This window comes from Lissotriton vulgaris, chromosome 8 (assembly GCF_964263255.1).
Source record: "Lissotriton vulgaris chromosome 8, aLisVul1.2, whole genome shotgun sequence".
Classification (NCBI taxonomy): domain Eukaryota; kingdom Metazoa; phylum Chordata; class Amphibia; order Caudata; family Salamandridae; genus Lissotriton; species Lissotriton vulgaris.
Window position 1 is genome coordinate 358,247,332 of NC_141696.1, and position 26,815 is coordinate 358,274,146.

Consider the following 26,815-nt stretch of genomic DNA (forward strand, 5'->3'; position numbering starts at 1 on the left):
GTGGCGAGGAAGCTTGTTGTGTCACATGCTGGTATCTTGTTTTCTAAATACCGCTTGCAGACAGAGCAGTCTTGCGGCTCTATAGGATTGTAAGTTACTGGTGTTTCTTTTGCTTTGCTCAGTGCTTAGCAATGCAGCAGTTAGTAGTTGAGAGACGTGCTTATAGGGAAAAGGTATAATGTTAGAAGTCAGAGTAAGCAGTACCTGAAATGGGAATAGAGAAGTGCAGGTGCTCACAATCCCACAGTAACTGTTTTCTACTGAGAAGTGCTGGTAATCTCCTATTTTACATATTTCATAACTGTTGATAAGTGCAGGTCTGCTCATAAATTACAGAAGTGCAGCTACTCGCTAGCTGACAGCACGTGCCCATTGAAAGCACTGGTAGGAGTAGGAGGATGATCACCAACACCTGTGGTTTCCTGTGGTCGTACCTCGAGACCCGTGCTCTGCTAGATATTTGGGGTGAAGCAGACGTGCAATTTTCTCTGTACGAAAGAGAGGTGGAAGAGGAGAGTGAAAGTAGAAAGGAGAGAAGAGACTGAGACTGTGTGTTACAGAAGATGATATCAGTTTGCACCCAGTAAATATCCGCAGTATTAGAACAAAAAGTTGAGGCAGCTGGGCCTGTTGTTGGATACGGGTCTAGATCGAAAGCAAAGCAAGACGAACAACATGAGTGCGAGCTGGCCTCCCTTCCCTGATGTTTGTTCCATCTTTGCACTTAGAGCGGTGGGCGAAGGGAGACCAGCTGGTGGGGCATGGATACAACAAGCTCTCTGCATCAGCATTGCGTGGTGGGGGAGCAGGGGAGCGGCGAAGCGTGGATTAAAAAAAAAACATTCGAAACAAGTCTTCAGAGGAGGGCTGATTCTGCGGAGCACGTGAAGTGGCAAGCTCTGGCATTGCGCAGAGGGGGCGGGGGAGAGCATTCCTTTGAAATCTGAAGCTCTAGGCATTGCTGTGGCGGGTCTGATGCGATGATGCGAGGCACATGCCGAGGCTCGGGGAGCAAATGGCAAGCGCGTGCACGGAGCACATGCACTGTGCGTAATCCGCCTGCCAAAGCCCTCTTGGTAAGCTTTCCTGATGCACCTCTATATGTCTCGAGCTGCAATGCGCTTGCGCATTGGCAGGTCGAGACCCCTCTGACGCGTGGCTTGTAAAATACAGTAAAGGCCGGGCAAGTCACAGGAGGAGACTGCCACGATTCACTCCCCAGAGCCAGCAGCTGTCACCCCCAAATCCTGAACAAATGGGCGCTGTGTTATCTGGAAAAGGCGACAGCTCTCGAGAAATGTCTCAATGCAGCGTTGAGGGAGGCTGGCTAGAGGGGGGCTGACGGGGATGACTGATGGAGTGAAGGGGGGGGCGAGGTGGTAATTAATTATAGCCCCCTCCCGTAGTTTACTATCCTTCCTAAGATTACCATTTTCGAGAACCACACTTTACAAAGCTCATTTATAATAAACCTTATGTCACCATTTAAAATGGATGGCTGATTCAATTGAGCTCTTCATCCTTAAAAAGTAGATACACTGGCACGAAGTAATTTAATACCCAGCAGCATGCTGTGATTCTTATGTCATACTTCTAGCTGTAAAGAGAAAACTACGAGTCCCAGAATGCTGTTTGCTAATAGGCAACAATGGCGGGCGGTGTTACAGCAGACTGCTGAGGGCCTAATGTTGTGACAGATGTGATTAAGATCCCGAGGGCCCCATGTCCTGCCCTCGATCCTCAAAACATTATTTTGAGAGCTTAGCACGTGCCAGACTGATTCTAAGCAGGTGCTGCGATCCAAGGGCTGACCTTTTAGGTTCAACTGGATGTTTATGTCCAGCAACATTTTCTGCATTGTTAGAACAATAAATAGCATGACTAGCAAAAACAAAAACAAAAAGGGAAAGCTTTCGTTGAAATTAGTCTGGTCAGAGGGTTTGTTGCCATGGATATATATTTATTGTTTTAAAGTTCATCATCTGTCATATTCAGGTATAATCAGCGCACAAATGCTTCCCCCCTGTTAGAAGGGGCGATCCCAGGGGCGGTCAGAATGTATTCTCCCGACCTTCCCGCGATCCACCTTTCCCAGGAATACTGCTGAATCTTAACGTGAGGTCCTCGCCGGAGAGGACGCCGGGTCTAAGATCGTACACACTGATCTCACACCACACTTATGAACGGACACCACACCGTGGATTTCAGTAAACAAGTTCTTTATCAACAGAAGAATTTTAGGCAGAATGAATACATATTTAGAAGCGATCAAGGGATCGTAAAGTCTCGGTTATGGGGAGCAAGGAAGTGGGACAGTCTCAGTAGCAGGCCAGTACGAAGCGTACCCTGCGCACAGCTCTCAATCCTCCAGCCGGGGGATACAGGCGGTGGTGGTCGTACTAGTTGCTGTACTCACTCCTCTCGCTCCAGGTCGTGTTGGTAGCGTCGATGATCCAGCCGAACCAGGGATCTCCTTGAGCCGCGACGAGGTCAGCAGGGCTCGATCCGGAGTGAACAGAGTGTCTGTCAGTTCTTGGGGAGCCGCGACCACGTCAGCAGGGCTCAGGGTGTTCAGCGAATGTCCTTCGAGTTTCAAGGATGAGCCGCAACGAGGTCAGCAGGGCTCCGAGGTTCCAGTTCCGTCTTCACGAGAATGAGCCGCGACAGTGTCAGCAGGGCTCGATGAGTTCTAACGTTCCGTCTTCTCCTCAAGGGATTGAGCCGCGATCAGATCAGCAGGGCTCTCTCGTCCAGGATACAACTGCCCGCTAGTTCTCGGGCGACCCTTGATATAGCGCAGTGGCCCTTTGATGTCCGGACCCTCGCAGGCGGAGATCTCATGCCCCGGTGTTAGTCGTCGGGGAGTTCCGACCGCCGGCCCTTTAATCCTCTTGAACTTGTGTCCGGGGATTCCCAGACGCCCAGCAGGGTCTAGAGCCAGCTTTCAGGGAGGCCAGAGGTGCGATCGAAACCAGCCCTAGGGGGAAGGCCAGAGGTGTGAGCGAAACCAGTCCCCCAGGGAGGCCGGAGGTGCAATCGAAACTCTTCGGTCCTATCTCACTCAGGAAGTCCTCTACCCCCAGCCGGGCATGCCGCGTCAGCAGCCTAAGTTTCCCTGGGACCGGCGTCGGGCAAGGCTATGGGGTCAGGGACCTCGGGAAGGGTAATGGCGGCCGGTGGCCCTGTGGGAGGATGCAGGTTCAGGGTGCCCAGTACCGGGAGGAGCATGCAGGGATGGTCGTCCGTTGGTAGGGTCGTGTAGGGAGCGGGCGGACAGGGACGGGCCGACCAGGGGTTTCGGGGTGCAGAGCGGGGCTGCGGGACACTGAGGAACAGGGGGGAACCACGCCACAGGGCCAAGTCCAACACCCCCCTTATGCACAATAAGCCTGGGTAGGGCGACCAGATGACTCCCTGCCAGCGTGACACAGCTTTGCATTTTGATTTAGAATACTGGTGCATCCTGGGAGTTGTAGTCTTTGTTCATTTCATAGAGCCAATTGGACCAACGCGGGTCATGATTGCGTGGAAAAACAAAGAGCAGAAATGGAAAAGTGTCTCCTGTGATAGAGCCTTCTGGTCACTCTAAATATGGGACTTTAAAAAAAAAATAAAGCTTAAATATAGTAGGGATCTGGTCCGCCCTTTGAGAGCCCGGGGCAGGAGATTGTCCAATCCGTAAGGGTGGAGAGCTACTGCAACCTGACTGGTCCGTCAGTTCTTGATCTGCTGAATGCCTCGCCTGGTTTTAAAGTTGCTGAAGATGGTACGCGCCTCTCCGCCGCTGACACATTCTCCCACTGAGCTATCTTTCTAGTTTGGGAGTATTAGCATTTTTAATGCAGTTCTAAGCCATGCACGCTTCACCTGATGAAATGATTGGTCTGCCAAGGCCATATGCTGTGGAAATATGGAAACGAAATTCACGTCTATGGGATAAAGCGTTCAGATCCCACATGTATCGCCTCGTCAGGGGTTGGTAGTGAGGGCTTTATAAATAAAAAAGAAGAAAGAATAGAAAGTCTATGGGACGGACCGAACTTAGTGAAAAGTTAATGTTTACTCTAGCCATCAAGTCATAAGCATAGCTTCAGGGGGAGGGATTCAAGAGAAGCTATTTAAAATCAATCACTCTGACTTGTATAGCGGTTAAATACCCGTGAGGATATCCAGGCGCTGAAGGTGTGTCTAGAATTAAAGGAGCGTGCCCTTTAATTCAGGAACGCGTTTGGCCCTTTGATAGCCGAAAAGCTGTATATGGAGTCAGACCTTTAATATTTTAGCGATCTGTATATGTTAAGAGTGAAACTACAAATAAATAAATAAACAAGTCACAAAACTCGACTTGCTGCTGACTAAAAGCCAGGCCGATGTTGTCACCCATCACTAGTCAGCCATATAATGGAATTCTGCTACTGTCCCAATTGTAGATGTGAGGTGCTCCAATTCTAGCTTTCCAGCTCATGTGCCTCTTTACAAACTGTTTTTTGTGGTTTAGCTTTTTAATTTTATATATTGCAGCGTTATGCAGCGCCAACTTCGCTCGAGGGCATTAGGGCGCTTTACAAGAGAACCACACCATGTTTACACATTCTCATGGGCAGGGAGGCTACGTTTTCGTAGCAAGTAGGGCAGGATGCGAACGTAAAAAAATGTGTCTCCTCCCATATCGAGATGGCCTGTGCGGTAGGTCTTAGTGACATGTGGGTGTGGCGTAAGGGCCAGAGCAGCTGCCGTTGGAGCTGGGAAACCAGGTTCGAGTCTCGTTGGCTCAACATCTTGTGATTCTGGGCAAATTACGTCATCTCCTCCTGCATACTAAAAATGAATGTGTCCATGTTTAATGAACCCGGTGCTCATGGAAAGGTGCCCGATACCTTCGGGTCGAGTTTGCATTATATAAAAATGCCCCAAAGCGTGGGTCCTATATGTGCCATTATGTCCCATTGGAGCGGAAATGGGTAGACTGCACGCGCTTATCTGCCATTACATCCTAGGTTTCTGTAAATCCGCCCCCGACCCCCCCATCGCCCGTCGCAGGGGACGCAAATACTATTGCCCTGTAAGTGCCTCGCTATCGGGGTAAGTGGCTGGCCCCTGGGGGCGGGTGGGGTGCTCTTCCAGCCCCTTTTGTCTCCCCACAGCCAGAGGGTGTGGAGTGAAGAGCTGATAATGGGGCAGTGGAAGCGGCTCCAGGGGCCAGAAGAGGCCCATCGGCTACCAACGACTATGACCGCGGGGGCACGGGGGCAGGGCAGGCCGAGGGCTCCATGGTGGCAGGGCAGCAGGCAGTGGGGGCAACATGTGAGAACTCTCGAAAACATCCAGTGTGCGCAGGAGATGGCCGCACTTGGAAAGGTGTGTATTTTCCCCTATCGGTGTGCTTTAGGCGCTATGACCAAATCATTGACTTTGATTGTCTCCCACCGAATACACACACTCACTTTCCTCTCATTCTCTCGCTCTTTTTCTTCTCACTCTTTAACTTTAAATCGCTGTCTCATTTTCTACCTGGCTCACTCCTACCCTCTTTCGCAACCCCCTTTTTAGGTCTCGGCCTGCGTAGGCTGCGCTTGCGCAGTCTCGCTGGCGAGATCTTATGTTTTACAGAGTGGGGCTTGAACCCGCCCCTCTTCTCCATTGGCTGGCTTCCTAAACGGAGGCCAGCCATTGGAGAAGAGGGGTGTCCGTCCATTTAAGCCCCGTGTTTTTGGTATTAAGGGGTGTGTTTTTTTAGGTTCTTTCTCTCCTCTTCCCATTGGCTGGAATTTTACATTCCAGCCAATGGGAAGAGGAGAGAACAAAAAACACGCCCCTCAATCCCGAAAATGGCGTGCTTTTTGTCCGAGCCATTTCTGCTGCACCTCGGAGAAACATGGTGGTCCATTCCTCCTTGTTATGAAGTTAAAGCTGTGTGGAATCGGATTTTAAGGGTAATTTACTCTGTAAATCCCCAGTGCCAGCTGGTGCAGTTTCTGCCGTACAAATGTGTTCCCCCGCCGCCTGGAGGGTTTACGAATCGTCTGCGCTACCCCCTGCTTCAGACTATATCAACCCGAGAGGCGCTTGAACCTCCAGGCTCTGTGTAACAGTGAGATATTTGGGTAGTACGTGTGCACGGCTGCTCAGTGACTTCCAGGTCACTTCGGATCAGCTTACCGGTCAGACATGGCTTTCCGAACCCGCTTACTGCAGGACCAAAGGAGGAGAGGCCCAAGGTGGAAACTTTCCAGACCAGGCCACAGCTACGGCCTTGGGAGCAGAGGGTATGCTCTAAGGTTGGTGCGGCTGAAAATACATTTAGAAAGTCGTGGGTTTAAAATCACAAACTATACACACGTACGCGGGCACATTAATATAATCTTAATCATGTATATCTCAAGGGGCCTGTTACTTTCAAAATACATTTCATTTACTGAACTACACATTTCTTGAATTTTTTTTTAATTCAACTTAGCTATTTACAGTTTCATTATTACCTCTCCCATTAACCAAGACTCAGTGTCATGAAAAGTTCCGACAACACTTGTGCCGCGAACAGTTAAAGTCCATTTTCTATTTCTAAAATTGTGGTTTGTGTACTTCCCGAGATAGACTGCTCCATTTCGGAAGAGGGAATATACGTTCCAAATATAATTTGTGCCAAATATACAGTTTTAATTAGAACCACTATCCAAATTAGGTACCGTCCCCATCCTCATGGTGCATTCTTCCATATTCGTTGCTTTGTGCGTTTTGTTTGTCTACTCCAGGCCAGCCTTTCTTCCAGTTTGCTGTCGGAGCCCATAATGCCACCTCAAAGGGTGACTTGGTAGGGTCCTGGTGGCAGCTCAAACTATGTGGCAGGACTTGGATGAGTAAAGAAGTTGCAGAGGTATGAGATCAGCGGCCAGCGATCACGACGTGCAAAAGCCCTGAAGACTGTCACTGTATCTTTTCTTGCCTCTGTTCCCTGCTTGTGCTTGATTTTCTTGCCTCTGTTCCCTGGTTGTGCTCGCTTTTCTTGCCTCTGTTCCCTGCTTGTGATCGTTTTTTCTTGCCTCTGTTCCCTGCTTGTGATAATTTTTTCTTGCCTCTGCCCCCTGCTTGAGATCGTTTTTTCTTGCGTCTCTTCCCTGCTTGTGATCGTTTATTTTTTTTCTTGCCTCTGTTCCCTGCTTGTGATCATTATTTTCCTTGCCTCTGTTCCCTGCTTGTGATCGTTTTTTTCTTGCCTCTGTTCCCTGGGGCGTTACTGGGCAGAGATGGGTGTGTGGCTGACCTAGACTGAGGGAAGCAACGGGTGAGCTCTGGGAGTTGGTGGGGGCCTCGAATAACCCATTTGCAAATAAGGAGACTCCCCGGGGTGAGGGTGTGTGTGTGGCTCTGTGTGTGTGTGTGAGTGTGTGTTGGGCTCTGTGTGTGTGTATGTTGGGCTCTGTGTGTGTGTGTGTGTGTTGGGCTGTGTGTGTGTTGGGCTGTGTTTGTGTGTGTGTGTGTTGGGCTCTGTGTGTGTTGGGCTCTGTGTGGCTCTGTCTGTGTGTGTCTCTGTCTGTGTCTGTGTGTGTGGCTCTGTCTGTGTCTGTGTGTGTGGCTCTATCTGTGTCTGTGGCTCTGTCTGTGTGTGTGGCTCTGTGTGTGTGTGGCTCTGTGTGTGTGTGGCTCTGTGTGTGTGTGTGGCTCTGTGTGTGTGTGTGCGTGTGGCTCTGTGTGTGTGTGGCTCTGTGTGTGTGTGTGTGTGGCTCTGTGTGTGTGGGTGGGTGCGTGTGGCTCTGTGTGTGGATGTAAATGCAATAGGTCTCGCATTTGCGAGAGATTAAGCTATTGGCATTGTAAATGACAATGCCATTATTTATTTAATGAGCAATGCCAATAGCTCTAACTTTAACAAAGACGAGACCATTGCATTGTAAATGCTTGTTTAAAAAGTGGGCAAGAAAGCAGATAGAGCAATTAACGTAACAGACCTTTGAGCATGGAATTAAAACAGTGTGCAAAATACGCAGAACACAGACCAGTTGTGAAACGATTGATCTACAGAATATCGGCGAAGAAGATTCAGTGGAACCATATTTTTAAGGGTAGTGCAATTAACAGATCAAGATTTTATGCGTAGATTATAAAGCAATGAGCAAAATACGCAGAATGCAGGCCTGTTACTGACTGGCAAATCTGCAAATGGTACTAAACGAAAACAAGTCACAAACTTGTCTTGCTCAGAGGCTGACCTAATACAGTCCAGACAGTGCACGTTTAGAGCAAACCAATAACCAATTGACTAATATTTTTCTTTGGGAAAAGTGGAAAGCAGAACCGCAATAGGTATATTTTTGCTATGGTTTGGTGAAAGAGCAGACTTATTGGGATGCTTATGATGCTGTGGGATGGGTAGACTGGTGCACTCAGCCAGCTTTTGAGGCAGATTTAGTAAGCACGACTGAAAAGGAAGCCTCTCTTCACTTAGACGTTCATAAACCAGCTCTTAAAGGACTGCTAAAGAGCACCAAATGACTGGAGCATTTGATTCAATGTCATGTCCTGTGGAAAGTAAATTAGGCATCGCCAAGTGTCTTTCTTTAAATTCTGTCATTTTCTGATTCGTTAAAATTTTGTTCAGACTTTCCTGCGTGAAAAGTATTTGTAAAATAAACCGTTATTTCTAAAAATAAAAAATATTCCATTCAATGTAGTATGGTTATACTTTGACATGTATGCTTGCTTTTTGTGCAGTATTTGAAAAGTTTATTTTTTTACTTATTTTTTATATAAACAAGCTTTGGCAAAGCCAATAGCTTGGCACGCACTTTAAAGACTAGACCATATGCGTGTTCGTTTCTCAGAGCAGCAGACATATGAAACCTCCAAAGAGAATGAACAAGTGCGATCAAAATACGGTGATTGTTGGAATCCGAAAAAGTCCCCAAATCAATCAATACGTTGAGACGTAACACCTGCCTGTCAGCCACGTACGAAGTTAACAATTAGCGAGTTCGTGTGGGCTTTCGGAGAAATCGGAGGAGCTCCGTCCCCAGAGTAAGTAAACTAGCCGAAGCAGCTGCCATCTTGGACTATGTGCTTTTCCGAATCGACAATGTTGCGTTGCACTGTGTTACGCTTCGAAATACCAAGAAAAGAATTACTTATTTTTAATAGAGTAGCAAAACGTACGCGCGACGCTTTAAAATGCTTCCTCTCCTTTTTTTGTAATACTAGTTCCAAAAATAAGTGTTCTCATTAATTAGATATTTATGTTATGCTCTTTAGACTCAGGCGCAAAATTACAAAAAATCAAAGTTATGCTTACTTACAATGTTTTGTAGACATTGATTCTTCAGTCGCTTCTGACTACACTTTTTCAATATGGCCACCTGTATTGCGCTTTTGACATCTGTACTTCCTCTATGTCTATTGCTCCGGAAGAAGTTTGGGCACTGGTGCTTGCCACTTCCTTTCTTGAGATAGCCCAGCCCGGGTAGGTATATGGCGGATGAGGTTGCTCCGAAATCCGTCTTGAATCTCTTGTTTGCATCAGCCATCTGCTGGAGTCCGTTCTTTACGAAGGGTTGGGACAGTTTTCAAAGTAACCTCAGCTCCTGTGTGGGGTGGAACGGACCGGACATTTGGTGGTAGCCATGCCTTTTCTGTCACACCCGCTTTCCTGTGTCATAAACCGGGGTTCCCGTGGTGGTGGGATATTAGAATTCTGAACTACTAGGTCACATTTCCGTACCGATAGGCAGACTGTTGTAATCCATGTCGTGGACGGCTGAGGGAGGATACTGCATGTATTCTGTGTGTTAGACCGGGAAGAAGGGATACATACGACTTGTTCAGTGGTCTTCACTACCATGTTGAAGACAGGGCTACGTAAATCACGATAAAGTCGGTATGTGAAAACGGGTGCACGTGTGTGCATATTTCCTTTGTTGATTGTATTTTATTGTGTCTACAGAGCACCATGGGGCGAGTGATCAGGGGTCAGCGAAAAGGCGCGGGGTCCGTCTTCAAGGCTCATGTGAAACACAGGAAGGGCCCAGCCAAGCTTAGGGCTGTGGATTTCGCGGAGAGACATGGCTACATCAAGGGCATTGTAAAGGTAAGTTAACCGCACAGAGTGCTGAGTTTGTCTTCAACCCAGGCTTTGACAATGTCAATAGTGCTACGGTGCACGTTGTATTTTTAATTGAGACTCGTTGGCTGCTTCCGATTAATGGCTCAATCGTATTAAGTACTATATTCTTAATTTTTTTTTAAATTCCGCGACAAGTGCTTGGGTGTTTAATACTAACAACATCTGGATGGTGACTTCGGGCATGCTAACAATAAATGGTACATACGTGCACTTAATTGTATGTATGCGAAATTTCTCTAGCGCAAACCTAGCTAAAAGACAGTAGTGCCCTATGCAGTCATAGCGAAGAAAGAAATCTCATGTGACCATGATAGTTACCTAGTTTATGGACTGGTGGTTGAGAAATTCGTTGTTTTCTTAAGAGGTGTGCATTCCGTCATTTCTTAAACTGAAGTAGCTTTGTAGTCTTGATGGGTACACGAATGTTTTTTCCCGTACTCTAGTTTCATAAATAGAAAAGGCTTGCTGCCCTTTGTTTATTTTTAGTAGTTACACTTAGGAGTCTGCATTGTGAGGGTACCCAGGCTTGTGTGCTGAGAACCACCAGGTGTGTGTCGTGAGTAATTTGAAAATGATGCCGCTGGTGTTGAGATAGTGTGGACCGAAAGGGGAGATAATTAAGTTAAATCGGTATAGGGAGACTTGATTCTATTATTTAAGGCCCAGAATGAGACGTGCTGCAGTGTTTAGGGTGCCCTTATGTGGTGCTAGTGTGAAGTCAGAGGCCATGGGCTTGGCGTTACAGCCATCTATTTGTGAAAGTGCGAGGACTTGAACAGCAGTTCTGAAGTCATTTTATGGAGAGAAAAAAACCTGTTCCTTTATTTAGACGAGAAAGCTGGTCCCAGGCCGTATTAATACTTTTTGGGCAGTATATCCCTTAAGGGCTACGTTGATGACTAGGGTGAAACAAAGTGGCTTGGCATTCAGTGAAGTTGGGCTTCAAAACAATCATGTTTATGCCCAGTGCCCAGATACCCTTAGGGGTGACAGTGCTGTGCTTTACAAATGTTTGATGCAAGTGATCAAGGGTTGTAGTGTTTGTTGTTGGCAAATAACTAGAATTTTATCTTGGTTGGGCTGGGCATCCATTTCTAGACGATATGCAGGTAGTGTTTGAGGTATGGTATGTCGCAAAAAGACTTTCAAGTAGATTTGTGTATCATCAACCTCTTGGTGAATTTTGATGCTATTATCTGTGCGTAGAGTTCCAAGCAGATTAGTGTAGAGGTTAAACATGATGGGCAGTATGGATCCGTGGGGGACTTCGCAGATAACCGGGATGTTTTGGGACATGACTGTGCCCATGTGAACAAACTGGTGTCGGTTAGAAGGTAGTATAAGAACCAGTGAGGGACATTGCCATTGAGTCCCATTCGAGACTCCAGGATGTGTATGTGGGTGGGATGGCTGACTAAGGCAGCTGAGTGGTCGGCAAAATTAGGAAGCAGGGCTCATATTTGTTGGTGGTCAGTAGGGTATTGTCAGCGATGTGTAAAGTAGCAGTTCTCATTCTGCAGAGTGATGTGAAGGCAAGCTGGTAATTGTGCAGTTCGACTCTTTTGAGTCCCCACCCCTAAAAAGACTGGTGGTATTGCATTGTTATGTGCAAGTAAGACATAGGTGGGTCAAGAGGGAGGGGGAGATGCAGTGCATGAATGTCTTAGTGTTGTGCTTCTGTTGGTGGCTTTTTTGATGTTGGTTGCTCTTATGGTAACTTGTGTTGATTGATGTGAGGAGCTGTCTGCATGTTGCATGAAGGGAGTTCAATGTCAAGTTATCAGAAGTTTTTTCTTCCATGTGCTTTACTGTTTGCAAAATGATCATTTATTGTCAGCAGCTGTGCCTTGGTGCTGATGGCTTTACGTTGCCCGTGCATGTTTTAATTGGGATGTGCATCTTCACATAGTTTCCAGAAAAGTGTTGAAGTTATTTAGAATGGTATTGATTTCAGACATGGAGTTCATGGTCTGGCTGTGGAGTTAAAGCTTTAAGTTGTCAATTCGGAAGGGTCTGGAAGTTTGGTTTTCTTTTTCGGGGTTGGCCTTAAATTGTTGGTAGGATGCTGAGCAGGGAGATGGATAAGCATGGTGAAGTGGCCTGTCCAGTGGTATGTTTGTTTAGCATGGTATAGTTGGTTGTGTTGAGAAGACCAGTTCCCTGCAGCTTATCCTATATACTTGTATCTTTTCACTGTTCACGTTTAGAGAAATACTTTTTCCTTTTGATTACGCACTCCATGGTTTTCTAGGTGTCTCCCTCATGCTAATCTGTTCAGTAGCTTCTGCGTACCTTCCCAATTTTTTATGTATGTTTAAACTACTATACAACAAAACACGTGCACCTAATGCAATTTATATAACCTGCTGTGAAAGAGGCCTGGTTTCTCAATCTGTCTGGACTCTGCACAATTTCTTTTCATTACAAATCTCTGACAGAAAAATGCATGTTACATCTTGCTCTAAAACCTTTGAGCACACACTGCGTACCTGGTGTCCCCTGTGGCCACCAGAGCACTAAATACTGACTCGCTGCATTGCCATTTTCAAGACCACCACTCATCCCCCTTTTTGTTGTTACAATCCTAAATTTTTGTTATGCACAGGGAGATTAAGTGATTTGCCAAGGATTAATGGATGTTGAGCATCCCTGTTGAAATTCAAACCTGGTTCCCCAGCTTGGAAGTCGACATCTCAAGCGGTTTACACTAAGAAACCTTGTCAGGGAAAACTTCAGTGTCAATGCAGTTATTTAAATAGTACTTGTGGCAACCAACTCTGGTACAGAGCTAGTCAGAGGGACCAGCAAGGACCGTAAGAACAGTTCCCTTCATAGAAAAAGTGGTCTTTAGACCGTTCCAGTTACTTTATCCGCATTTCAATGGATTCCTATAGAGTGGTCCTGATGCAATGGATGAAGGATGCTGTGAATTTGACATGGTCGATGGGGTTCTTTCTGGAGGGATTCCTTGGTCCATGAAGATGGTGAGGGTGTCCTGGTTGCAGGAGCGACAACCCTCTAAGTCCCCTCTGATCTTGGTCAAAGTCCAGCCGCCTGTTAACGCAATCACAGGCCAGTACTTCCCGCGTAGATAACTCTTCTTCTGAGCGTCCCAGCAGCTCTGACAGTACTCTCTGGTTCAGCAAACTTCAGTGGAACTTTGCGTTGGGACTTAGCCCTTTGTGCTGGAGGTGGTAGCAGCTTGAAGACTTTGAGCCAGCAACTTGTCTCAGTAGGCTTCTTCAGCTGTTGTGTCCCTGTGCTGTGATCAGGAGGCCAGTCGATTGGCCCTTGGAGTTCTTGGCTTGATTGAGCTCTGGAGGCTGCTTCGCCCGGAGCAGGATACATCAGGTGCAGTCCATGTCATTGCAGCCTCTTTGCAGCAGGGACGTCCTTTAGTCCTTCCGTAGTTGGTCAAGATGAAATCTGGGTGCAATGGGTGCCCTTTTTATCTCCAGAAAACACCCCCAAGTAGGAGGCGGTCGGTAGCCAATGGGCTACCTGGTTCCCTCCTGATAACCCCTTCCTGAGAAGTGTGCCATTTGGCTATTCCAGGGTGACTCATTTTGCCCTCTTCCAGGATGGGGAGACCTCTCAACACTCGGAGCTCCTTAGCCCACTCCCAGAGGTGTGGCTACTAAGGGGCTATTCGCCCCTGGAAAAATCAGTTTGGCAACTGGCTTCTCCTCTACCATCTTTTCCCTCTCCCAGGTTCTTCTACCTTTTTCCCTTCAAATGGCGGGTTTTCTTTTGTAGCTCGCCTTTTGGGCTAACACCCATGTGGCTCCCTCAGGAGGAGGTAACCCCTACCCCATGCAGGCCCACCATTGTGCCCTTTCCTGGGAGTCACTCGCATGTCTCCCCAGGAGGACAGAAGGCTGTCTGCAGGACATCAGTAAAAGTATCAGAAGTTGCCACTTTTTAAAGTGGCAACTTCTAAAGTTGCACTTTGCCCACCAATGACATTAAGAAAGATTCAACCATTAAATTGGATTAATGCATTGATTCTTTTGATACCAAACGGTACCAATCATGGTATTCTCATTCAGAAATTGGTGGGACTGGAGTGCCAGTCTGTAACTCTGTAAAGCTGTACTTACCAATGGGGCTACTATCCTTTCCACAGTAAAAACGTCAATTTAGGGTTTTTACTACTGGAACATGTAAAAGTACATGTTCCACTTTATAACCTACTGCTTTAGGTCGCGTTAGGCCTGCCATGGGAGATTTACATGCATTAAATGGGGGGGATTTGGGCTTTGCCATTACTTTAAGTTACTAGGTTGAGTTAGCTGTATCAAACTGCTCTGCCAGTCTGCAGTGGCAGATTGGGAGGCAGTTTTACCTTTCCCACTCAGTGGCACAACTAGTGTTGCAGTCCTTGAACGGGCACTCTAACTTACAGGCCCTGGGTACCATATACTGGGGACTTACAAGTAAGTTAGGCTATGCCAATTAAATGTACACCTTTTAGCGGTGAAGCACAAAACCAAGGCCTGTTTAGCAGTTATCTGGGCATTTCAGAGCCATTACACCAGTGTGAGAAGGTGGCCTGATATGCAGTGCTCACTATTCTAGTGAACACTATGTATCAGTCCAGCAACCCTTATTGATGATTGGTTGTAAGTCAACCTTATAGACCAGCTATCCTAGTAGCGTGGATACGAGCAGTCTAAGGCTAAAGACTCGAGAGGGCGTGTTAAGCCAGCTGTTTACCACACATATACCCCTTGAATACCAAGTGAAAGGACACCACACAAGTGTTATGAAAATAAACAGTTATTTATTTAAAGATCACAACAGCCCTGTACTCTTTATGAGGACAGGGTACTAAGCACAAACCAAAACTCTTACAAAAATACTTAAGTTAGCACAGTATATACAAATGCCCGAGGGGCACGGAAAACCATATACTCTGAAAGTGGAATGCGAAATTCCTAGCAGGTAAGTACAGTACTAATAGCTTTTGGAATCGCTAGGACTTGACTAGGGAATCGTTAGATTACTTCTAGGAGACCTAGGGGACTCGGGTGCAGTGTGTGCACTCTCACGCGAGATGCGGGACAAAAGTCTATGGTAGCTAGGAATTAGAAAGTTAGTGTTCTCGGGCGAACCCGACCTGGTAGGGAGAAAACGAAAGTAGATTCTGACCCTTGGATAGTGAGGCTATGCTGGGGCACCGAAATGCCGAAGTTACCTAGCCCAGGGGCTGCAGCTGCATAGGTCTGAAAAGACGTCGGGAATCCTCGTAGACGGACCAGGAGCCGGAAGAAAAGATGCTGGCCGGTGACCAGTGAAGAAAGTTCAGTTGGATCCAAGCCTGGATCTCGAAGATAGATGACACCTGAAAGCAGAGGGGACCAAGTTCGAGACTACTAGCCAGTAGTCAGTGGGCACCAGGAGGGCACCGGATGGTAGCCACCTCGACAAGGCGTGTGGGTGACGCTTGACTCGAAGATCTCACGGACCAGGAGGCGTTGTCGGCGACCAGGATGGAGGATCGAGCTGTCCCACGAAGATGGAAGCTGTCGGCGTCGCTGGACCCAGGATTGGGCAACAAAGCCTTGGCAAATTCAAGCCCACGCGGTGGACCTAAAATGGCGTCTGGAGTGGACCAGGAGGGTCCGGGGTGCCTCTCTTGAACAAGGAAGCAAGGGCCAGCCTGGAGCAACCAGACCAGCAGTCGTAAAGTCGTTGGGCGTCGTTCAGAAGGCCACAAGCCAGCCGGCTAGTAGCCAAACAACGCGGTGCACAGCAAACAGCAGAAGGGCCCCACGCCGATCGTGGAGATGCAGGGGGGCTGATCTTGGGTGCTGGAGCTGCGCAGGGTCGGGGCTTCTCGGACCCCAAAGCACTCACCAGTGGAGGACACGGTGGGCTTGCAGTAAAGATGTCGTGCAGTCTTGGCGATCGTCGGTCCCTTAAGGTCTCGTCGCACTCACGGTTCTCAGCTTGGCTGTAGAGGTGAGTAGAGGTCAGAGGTGCCAGGGAAGCCGGGTCTCGTCGAGCTGGGTCGTCGGATTCGTGATGAAGGACTTGCAGCAGACCGCAGTGTTCTTTAGGATGGTGCCCGCTTGATGCAGGGTGACTACTCCTTAGCCACAAGGGAGAATCTTGAAGAAGAAATCGTGAAGTCCTTCATCACGAATCCGACGACCCAGCTCGACGAGACCCGGCTTCCCTGGCACCTCTGACCTCTACTCACCTCTACAGCCAAGCTGAGAACCGTGAGTGCGACGAGACCTTAAGGGACCGATCGCCAAGACTGCACGACATCTTTACTGCAAGCCCACCGTGTCCTCCACTGGTGAGTGCTTTGGGGTCCGAGAAGCCCCGACCCTGCGCAGCTCCAGCACCCAAGATCAGCCCCCCTGCATCTCCACGATCGGCGTGGGGCCCTTCTGCTGTTTGCTGTGCACCGCGTTGTTTGGCTACTAGCCGGCTGGCTTGTGGCCTTCTGAACGACGCCCAACGACTTTACGACTGCTGGTCTGGTTGCTCCAGGCTGGCCCTTGCTTCCTTGTTCAAGAGAGGCACCCCGGACCCTCCTGGTCCACTCCAGACGCCATTTTAGGTCCACCGCGTGGGCTTGAATTTGCCAAGGCTTTGTTGCCCAATCCTGGGTCCAGCGACGCCGACAGCTTCCATCTTCGTGGGACAGCTCGATCCTCCATCCTGGTCGCCGACAACGCCTCCTGGTCCGTGAGATCTTCGAGTCAAGCGTCACCCACTCACCTAGTCGAGGTGGCTACCATCCGGTGCCCACTGACTACTGGCTAGTAGTCTCGAACTTGGTCCCCTCTGCTTTCAGGTGTCATCTATCTTCGAGATCCAGGCTTGGATCCAACTGAACTTTCTTCACTGGTCACCGGCCAGCATCTTTTCTTCCGGCTCCTGGTCCGTCTACGAGGATTCCCGACGTCTTTTCAGACCTATGCAGCTGCAGCCCCTGGGCTAGGTAACTTCGGCATTTCGGTGCCCCAGCATAGCCTCACTATCCAAGGGTCAGAATCTACTTTCGTTTTCTCCCTACCAGGTCGGGTTCGCCCGAGAACACTAACTTTCTAATTCCTAGCTACCATAGACTTTTGTCCCGCATCTCGCGTGAGAGTGCACACACTGCACCCGAGTCCCCTAGGTCTCCTAGAAGTAATCTAACGATTCCCTAGTCAAGTCCTAGCGATTCCAAAAGCTATTAGTACTGTACTTACCTGCTAGGAATTTCGCATTCCACTTTCAGAGTATATGGTTTTCCGTGCCCCTCGGGCATTTGTATATACTGTGCTAACTTAAGTATTTTTGTAAGAGTTTTGGTTTGTGCTTAGTACCCTGTCCTCATAAAGAGTACAGGGCTGTTGTGATCTTTAAATAAATAACTGTTTATTTTCATAACACTTGTGTGGTGTCCTTTCACTTGGTATTCAAGGGGTATATGTGTGGTAAACAGCTGGCTTAACACGCCCTCTCGAGTCTTTAGCCTTAGACTGCTCGTATCCACGCTACTAGGATAGCTGGTCTATAAGGTTGACTTACAACCAATCATCAATAAGGGTTGCTGGACTGATACATAGTGTTCACTAGAATAGTGAGCACTGCATATCAGGCCACCTTCTCACATTGGTGAGCAGCGGTTGGGATTTGAGCTTGCTGTTGTTTTACCACACGTATCCTAAGAATATCTTGTTGAAAGATCACATAAGTACTGTTAGGTACATATAACTAAAGCTTAGAATACTCTGAGTTCTACTGAACCAGCTGTTGTAGCTCCTCAAGGCTTAGCACACCTTGGCTGCAACTCTAGCAAGGGACCAGTAGGTAACACATAGTGTAGGTAGGTGCATCACTTACACCACACTAGAAGCAGTATGTCGGTCACAGGAGGAAACCCTGAGTCTCCCCTTGTGTCAGTTGACCCTCCACAGGTCATCCCTTCAAAATATACTGCTCTTAGCTTCCATGAGATGAGACAAGTGTGTACTCTCAGGAAACTAAAACAGGGGTCTAACCCCACCACTTCCTTTCTGATTGGTCTCTTAGAGGCTTATGATGCCAGTAGGGCTGGTAACCCAGACCCTTCTAATCCAGATGGAAGTTTGCCCTCCTTACAGGGTCCCTTTGATATCCATCCCCTCCTTGAGGCAGATGTTGCTGAGGATGAGGATGAGTTATCAGGGGATGAGGCAGATAAGGGACAGGTAGAAGTCAGTAGACTAAGCAGGTCCAACTTAAGCAGACATGAGCTTGGTACTGGGGGACTCCTGGGCCCACTCTCAGGTCAGCTTAACATGGGGAATGGACGAGTTAGGTCTCTATCAAGAGGCTCTAGCAGATCCTTTCGAACCAATGGCTCTCACCACTCTTCTCACAGAGGGATGTCTTCCCCTAAGAGGAGAGTGTATGAAGCAGAAGAAAGGGCAGTCAAACTGAGGATTGAAAGGGAAGAACTTGCCCTGGCCAAAGAGAGACTTGCCCTTGCTAGAGAGCAAGAATTATGTGGGCTAGTTCCCACTGGTGGCAGCAATAAACCTAGCAATAGGGAAAGGAGTTTTGATAAAAAGCACCTGAATAAGATAGTGCCCCCCTTTAGGGAAGGGGATGACATCCACAAATGGATTACTGCTTTGGAGAGAGCCTGCACTGTGCAGGGTGTTCCCCAAAGTCAGTGGGCAGCTATCTTGTGGCTCTCCTTTGATGGTAAAGGTAGAGATAAGCTCCTCACCACAAGGGTGGAGGATGCTAACAATTACCAAGTCTTGAAAAATGTACTGGTTGATGGGTTTGGTTTAACCACTGAACAATACAGGATGCTGTTCAGAGACACCCAGAAAACTCAGTCTCAAGATTGGACTGACTTTGTTGATTGTGCCACTAAGGCTTTTGAAGGCTGGCTACTGGGTAGTAAGGTTACTGATTTTAAAGGATTGTATAATCTAATTATGAGGGAGCAAATCTTAAGTAATTGTCAGAACCAGCTATTACATCAGCACCTGGTAGACTCTGAGTTGACCTCTCCACAGGAATTGGGTAAGAGGGCAGACAAATGGGTCAGAACCAGGGTTAGGCCTAAAAACCAGGGTGGTGACCAGAAAAAGGAATCAACCAAGCCTCAAGAGAAGGGTGGGGATAAATCCACAGAGAAGACTTCCCAAGGGCCCCAAAATTCCAACAAGGGTGGTGGGTCCCAGAACACTCCTTCAGAACAGAAGAAACCTTATTGCCATACCTGTAAACAGGTGGGTCATTACAAAAGTGATGCCAGTTGCCCTAAAAATGGTAATAAGGGAAATATGCCCCCAGGTAATACTCCTAAACCTCCTGTTACCACTAGTGGTAATCCCCCAGGTGGTGGGAGTGCCCCCAAGAATGTGGTGGGCATTACTTTGGGCAATCAGGAGGACTATGGCTTAGCCAGGTTCCCTGACCACACTCTTGTCTGTGAGACTGGCATGGGGTTTGCCAACTTCACTACTGGACCCCACATGTTGGGCAAGTATAGACAAGAAGTTTTAGTGAATGGTCAGAAAGTTGAGGCATTCAGAGACACAGGGGCCAGCCTCACCATGGTGAGTGACCATCTGGTCCCCTCTGCTCAACTGACCCCTGGTTTTACTTATCAGGTGACAGACATTCATGGAATGAAGAGAAGGCATCCCATGGCAGTAGTCAAGCTCAGCTGGGGTAATGTCACAGGGCCCATGAGAGTGGCAGTGACAGATAACCTACCTGTAGATTGCTTACTGGGGAATGACCTGGAACTCTCAGCATGGGCTGAGGTGGAACAAGAAACTCATTCCAGAATGATAGGCCTATCCAGACAGGTTAGTGGGGCAGTAATAGCTACAGCCCCAGTCCAAGCACCATTCCTCCCTGAAAAGGTTGGAAAGGCAGTGGTAGCCACTGCCCAGGCTCAGACAGACTTTTCAGAACAGGATAGGAGGGCTGTGACAGTCACAGCCCAAACACAGACTGAGTGCCCTCCTGAAAAGGTTGGCAAGGTTGAAATGGTCTCAGCCTCTACTCAGACAGATAGTGAGGTTGTGAAGCCTGAAACAATGGATCACTCCACTCAAACAGAGAGCATTGAGGAGGAAGAAGAGTCTTCCCCCTCCCAGACACTAGGTGAGAGCCAGCCTCCTCAGGGAACTGACTCTACCCCTGTTGAAGGAACTGCCCCAGAGGTAGTCAGGCCTAGCCTGACAGAGCCCCTGATGGTAGTGGACCCTTCCCAGGTGGGACCCAGTCTGGAGCAGGTAACCTGCACCTCTCTACCCTGCCTCAGTCAGCCCAGGGCTGAAGAGACCAGGGAGGCCAGTGGTGGACCCCAAAGGGCCCCCTGTCCAAAAGAACCCCTTAATCAGCAGATTAGGATCACTGAAGCTGGTAAACCTAGCCAAGTGAAAATAGAGCAGACTCCTGAGGGATCCCCCTTAAAAGCAGTTAGGGAACTCCCACAGCTGGACACTGTTGGGCACAGCCAAACATGGGGCCTAAAAACCCCAGACCTGACCTGTCCCTCCAGTAAGCCAAACAGAGGGACTCAGCCTCCAGCTTTAGGTAGCCAGAGGCTGACCCTGAGAGCTCAGTGCATCTCAGCTAAAGAAAGAAAGGCACACATGATGAATGGTGATTGGAGGAAGTTGAGCCCAAAGGTAGAGGAGCCTCACTTCAGTACTCCATCCCAGCATCAGCCTTCTTCTTTCCCAAGACACACCAGAGACAGAGATTCCCTATGGTGGAGACCCTCAGATACCCTTAGGGTGAGGGGTTGCCTAGTGGACCATGACACAGGGGGAAACCAAGCCCGAGCTGGTCCTTCCTTATATGGCCACTTAGGTAATAGAGGCTTACCTGGACAAGGATAGCCTTATCTCCTTTCGTTTGGGGGGGGGTTGTGTAGGAAGGTACATCCTGACTATGGTTGCCCCCAACTTTTTGCCCTGTGTTTTAGCTGGTTTTGGACATAGTCGACCTGGGACCCTGCCAATCAGGACCCCAGGCCTACTGCTCTCTCTTTAAAATGGATTCCATGTACCCTAGGTGCATTTCCAATTGGTACTGGGCCACCCTATCAGACCCTGTAACTCAGGGCATGGGTGTACCCAGGGCTGCCAGGGGCTGCAGCATGTATTATGCCACCCCTGGCTGGCCTCCTAAATTTGACACAACTGGCTGCATGACAGCTGGGGCAAAGTCGTGTAATCACCCTTTGCTGTAGGTGTAGTATACCTATACCTAACCCTAAAATGGACACACAGATTCCTATCAGTCACTCCTATGGCAGGCCTTGACAATCCTGAAGGCAGAGTGCTTGGAATCGTGTGAGATGGTGCTCTGGCACGAGCTGAGCCTGTCTGCAGCTTGCGGAATCAAGTCCTAATAGCTGTTCCATGATATCGCATACCATATACTCTTAAGTGCATTATAATCCTCGCGGTTAAATGCTATCTTTGGTATTGCTTTATCAAAACATGTCGAGTAAGGTGTCATACGAATTGGAATACTAACCCCTCGCCAATTCTGGCGACGGGGTTAGCATTCCACCCTTCTAGAGGGACACGACATGTATGTAACTGTGAACCCCGGTTAAAGTTAACTGAAGCCTCAGCTCCACAAAATGGATGCTGCCACCACAGACACGAGTCGGACCCCCTGCAGCTGGGAGTCCTTCCAGCGAGGGGAGCCTGGACAAAGGGTTTCCTGTCAGGGGCGGTGCTAGCACCGTCCCAGACATGGTTTTGTGTATCCTGGGTAGGCAGGGCTTTACAGGAAGGTGACTGCTGAGTGGCACCCCGGTGCTCACTACGCATAGGCCGGTCTGAACCAGTTCCAGGGGCACACCAGCCCCTGGCCTGGGGAAGTCCGGCATGGCTGAGGGGTGTAACCACCCCCCACCTAGTCCCACCCATAGGCAGGACCTAGTCACCGGGTCAGCCCCCTTTTTTAGTATAAAGATGGGAGCGGGCCCCCTGTTAAAATTAGATCATCTTTGGAATCAAGATACCACTTTCTTCGAAAGGACTTCACGATTTCTTCTTCAAGATTCTCCCTTGTGGCTAAGGAGTAGTCACCCTGCATCAAGCGGGCACCATCCTAAAGAACACTGCGGTCTGCTGCAAGTCTTTCATCACGAATCCGACGACCCAGCTCGACGAGACCCGGCTTCCCTGGCACCTCTGACCTCTACTCACCTCTACAGCCAAGCTGAGAACCGTGAGTGCGACGAGACCTCAAGGGACCGACGATCGCCAAGACTGCACGACATCTTTACTGCAAGCCCACCGTGTCCTCCACTGGTGAGTGCTTTGGGGTCCGAGAAGCCCCGACCCTGCGCAGCTCCAGCACCCAAGATCAGCCCCCCTGCATCTCCACGATCGGCGTGGGGCCCTTCTGCTGTTTGCTGTGCACCGCGTTGTTTGGCTACTAGCCGGCTGGCTTGTGGCCTTCTGAACGACGCCCAACGACTTCACGACTGCTGGTCTGGTTGCTCCAGGCTGGCCCTTGCTTCCTTGTTCAAGAGAGGCACCCCGGACCCTCCTGGTCCACTCCAGACGCCATTTTAGGTCCACCGCGTGGGCTTGAATTTGCCAAGGCTTTGTTGCCCAATCCTGGGTCCAGCGACGCCGACAGCTTCCATCTTCGTGGGACAGCTCGATCCTCCATCCTGGTCGCCGACAACGCCTCCTGGTCCGTGAGATCTTCGAGTCAAGCGTCACCCACTCACCTAGTCGAGGTGGCTACCATCCGGTGCCCTCCTGGTGCCCACTGACTACTGGCTAGTAGTCTCGAACTTGGTCCCCTCTGCTTTCAGGTGTCCTCTATCTTCGAGATCCAGGCTTGGATCCAACTGAACTTTCTTCACTGGTCACCGGCCAGCATCTTTTCTTCCGGCTCCTGGTCCGTCTACGAGGATTCCCGACGTCTTTTCAGACCTATGCAGCTGCAGCCCCTGGGCTAGGTAACTTCGGCATTTCGGTGCCCCAGCATAGCCTCACTATCCAAGGGTCAGAATCTACTTTCGTTTTCTCCCTACCAGGTCGGGTTCGCCCGAGAACACTAACTTTCTAATTCCTAGCTACCATAGACTTTTGTCCCGCATCTCGCGTGAGAGTGCACACACTGCACCCGAGTCCCCTAGGTCTCCTAGAAGTAATCTAACGATTCCCTAGTCAAGTCCTAGCGATTCCAAAAGCTATTAGTACTGTACTTACCTGCTAGGAATTTCGCATTCCACTTTCAGAGTATATGGTTTTCCGTGCCCCTCGGGCATTTGTATATACTGTGCTAACTTAAGTATTTTTTGTAAGAGTTTTGGTTTGTGCTTAGTACCCTGTCCTCATAAAGAGTACAGGGCTGTTGTGATCTTTAAATAAATAACTGTTTATTTTCATAACACTTGTGTGGTGTCCTTTCACTTGGTATTCAAGGGGTATATGTGTGGTAAACAGCTGGCTTAACGCGCCCTCTCGAGTCTTTAGCCTTAGACTGCTCGTATCCACGCTACTAGGATAGCTGGTCTATAAGGTTGACTTACAACCAATCATCAATAAGGGTTGCTGGACTGATACATAGTGTTCACTAGAATAGTGAGCACTGCATATCAGGCCACCTTCTCACAACCAGTACCTAGTAAGGGGGACAAAAGGTCAAAGGCAGTTTGCTTACACACTCAAAAAGTGATGGGGGAATGTTTGGAATAAGTTTAATAACTGGTAATCGCTCATAGTATCATTCTAACCCATCCTTTTGCCCACCGTGCCACTTCAGTTTTGACCCAGCCATGTGGAAATCAGTCTTGGCCATGCTCCAATAGGAACAGTCCAGCCAGAACTTCGCTTAACAGAACACTGGTAACCTAAGACCAGTTTTGCCATGCATGGGGCTGATCAGGCAGGTGCAGGTTGTTTCTAGTAACACTGAGCATAGAACCCATGTCTGAGCATACCTACATCAAAGACCGAAAGTGATGCGAGGAATGTTTGCAATAAGTCGCCAATGGCAATCTCTCAGGGTAGCCTTCCAACCGATCCTTCTTTTTGCTCCCCCCCCCCCCCCCCCCCAATCTTATTTCCACATCTCAGTTGTGTGCAATATAGTATTCAGTAAAAACTGTATACCTGTGCAAATTTAATGTCCATTTCAATAAAAAACATGCAAACAGTAAATGACAGCGCACTACCCACGAAATTCTTTAGTTACATTTAAAAAGTGCCTCGTTAATTAAAGCTAGGTGGGTCGCGAACGTTTGTCATTCTGACAATCAAGCTGTGGTTCTAAAATGTTTGAGAAGTGGTGCCCTAAGAATCCTCTAACTTTCAAGTCTGCTAGTGGGAAATGTAATCTGAACTAAAACCATGTAGGTGTGTTGTATAGTCGTCACTCAATATCTTGAGCTAAAACGTGGTCAATGACAGTGGCTTGGAAAGAGTTTGCTTGATTAAATATAGTTTTCATAGTGGGGAAACAGTGATCATCTGGCGCTTCTAACACTTCAAATTTAGTACGTTGATCATTTTGCTTAAAGCTTTAAAAAAGTTTTTGTTCTGCTGAGTAGGTAACCGCAGGTTACAGAAGATTCGCTGCACCTCGTCCGAATTGGTTTTGCTCTATTTGGGGTTAAATTGTATAGGTGTCTATTTTCAGTTAATTTAGACAGGAATGGATGCAATTGTACTATCTGTATTGACTGCTGCTGGCGAGACATGACCGCAACATCAATGTTTTGGGCACAATGGGGAAAGTAGGGGTGTGGACGGTTAGAAGTCTTTTGTATGATTTTGCACTTCAAGGTCTTTGGAAATCATGGCCTGTGAACCAACTTTCCATACTTTGTAGATGTCCATAGCTGCCTAGTTGACATCTGTTGCCTTGGCTCAAAAGCATGACTAACATCAACAAATTATCTAATGGTCACTCACGCAAATAATTGATTGAATATGCAAACAGTTTCTTATCTGATATCTTCGCACTTCTGGCACAAATGCAACATTTACATGGTTTTCATTTATCGCTTTTTAAAATCTCCTCTCATTGTGGTGGAATTAAGGATTCCTTTTCCATTGGTCCTCTAGTCCGACTAACACAAAGTTAATTCTGTAACTAAATAGTTATGTTATATTGCTTTTCATTCTATTAACAGGATATTGTGCACGATCCTGGTCGTGGTGCCCCTTTGGCAAAGGTGGCATTCCGAGATCCTTACCGCTTCAAGAAAAGGACCGAACTATTTATTGCTGCTGAGGGTATTCACACGGGGCAGTTTGTCTACTGTGGAAAGAAAGGTATAAACGTGTTTTGCTTGCTTTAACTTTCTAATTTTTGTTAATTCAGCTGTACATTTATCATTGCTCCCACACTTGTAGGGTTAATGTATTTTTATTACATATGCACGATGTATGCCAGGTAACTTTCGATAGGTTTCCATCTTCATGTTACTCCCCCGTACAGTTATTCCTGATTTCCTAGTTAGGAGCCCAATATTTTGTAAGACAAAGGTGTGTTGCAAGGATAGTCTCAAGAAAGGTCTTTTTCTGGTCAAATTGTGTTTTTTCCATTTTATATGGGATCCAGTTTACTGCATATTGTTTAAGGGATAATGGGGCCAGTTTATCCTAAATCTAGTAGACTTCTGTAAAAGGTTATTTCTCCTGCCAAACATTGGAAATTGAAGTTAAAGAAACTGGCTTACTTTATCTTAAAGTAATCTTGTTTGGGAAAAGTTTTTAGATAAAATGGGCATTCTTATTTTGCATGTGGTGATTTTCTTTTAAACCACTCCTAGAGAAGGGGCACTTACTGTATATTGATTAAATTGTATATGACTTTTTACTGCGGGTGAAAGGGTCTTTTGACTTGAAAATAGGTGCAGAAATCTTTACTCCTGGTGATCGGGTTGACAAGCTGCGATATGTTTGATAGGAAGGACCACTAATGTGTAGTGAATTGAATCCATTGGTATCTAGTCCGTTCTCAGTAAGGCTGTTCATATCATTTATTTATTTTGAAAGTTTTATATAGCGCGAACAAGATCTTTGCAGATATCAGAGCGCTTTACAAGGACACGGGGTGATAGAATAATAGTAGGTAATAGTTGAGGTAGTTAGGTACAAGGTGCATAGTTACATAGGTAGGTCAAAATACAAGAGGTAGGTCATAGTTGAGGTAGTGTAGGTACAAGGTGCATAGTCAAACAGGTACGCCAATAATATAAAAGTACAAAAAGAGGGAGCGTATACTTGTTTAAGCGTGCTTAAAATGCTTTTGGAGAGAGCATAAAGGTAGGCATAGTTGAGGTAGGTGAGTACAGGGAGCATAGTCACACAGGTGCATCAGTAATACAAGAGTAGGAATAGTTCAGTTGGTGTAGGTACAGTATGCAGAGTCAGACACGTACGTCAATAATATAAAAATATACAAAGAGGGAACGTATACAATCAAGTAAGTCGATAATACAAGTAATACAAATAGTCCAAGGGGTCAGGCAAGTAGTACAGAGCGGAGTCCTGAGAAATACAGAATAATAGATCATGTGTATTTAGCCATGAGGATCGCTTTTACTTTAGTTTGTTGGAGGAGATGAGCCTGGTTTCAGGAGGGAGTGAGTTCCAGATCCTGGGCGCCATTCCTGAGAAGGAGCGTTTATAGGTTTTTTCCTTACGAAATCTTCGAGGCTTCAGCAGCATCATGTATTGCTCAGCTGTTTTTAAG

At 47.7% G+C, this 26,815-nt stretch overlaps 1 protein-coding gene across 1 annotated transcript in view; it reads left to right on the forward strand.

Annotated features, from left to right (window-relative positions):
* The first annotated feature begins 9,444 nt into the window (after positions 1–9,444).
* Positions 9,445–26,815, forward strand: part of RPL8 (ribosomal protein L8) — a 35,261-nt gene continuing 17,890 nt past the window's right edge. The window contains exons 1-2 of the mRNA XM_086934123.1: positions 9,445–10,075; positions 25,248–25,389. Coding sequence (XP_086790249.1) covers positions 9,938–10,075; positions 25,248–25,389 — 280 coding nt within the window. The 5' untranslated portion in view covers positions 9,445–9,937. The remainder of the gene's footprint in view (positions 10,076–25,247; positions 25,390–26,815) is intronic.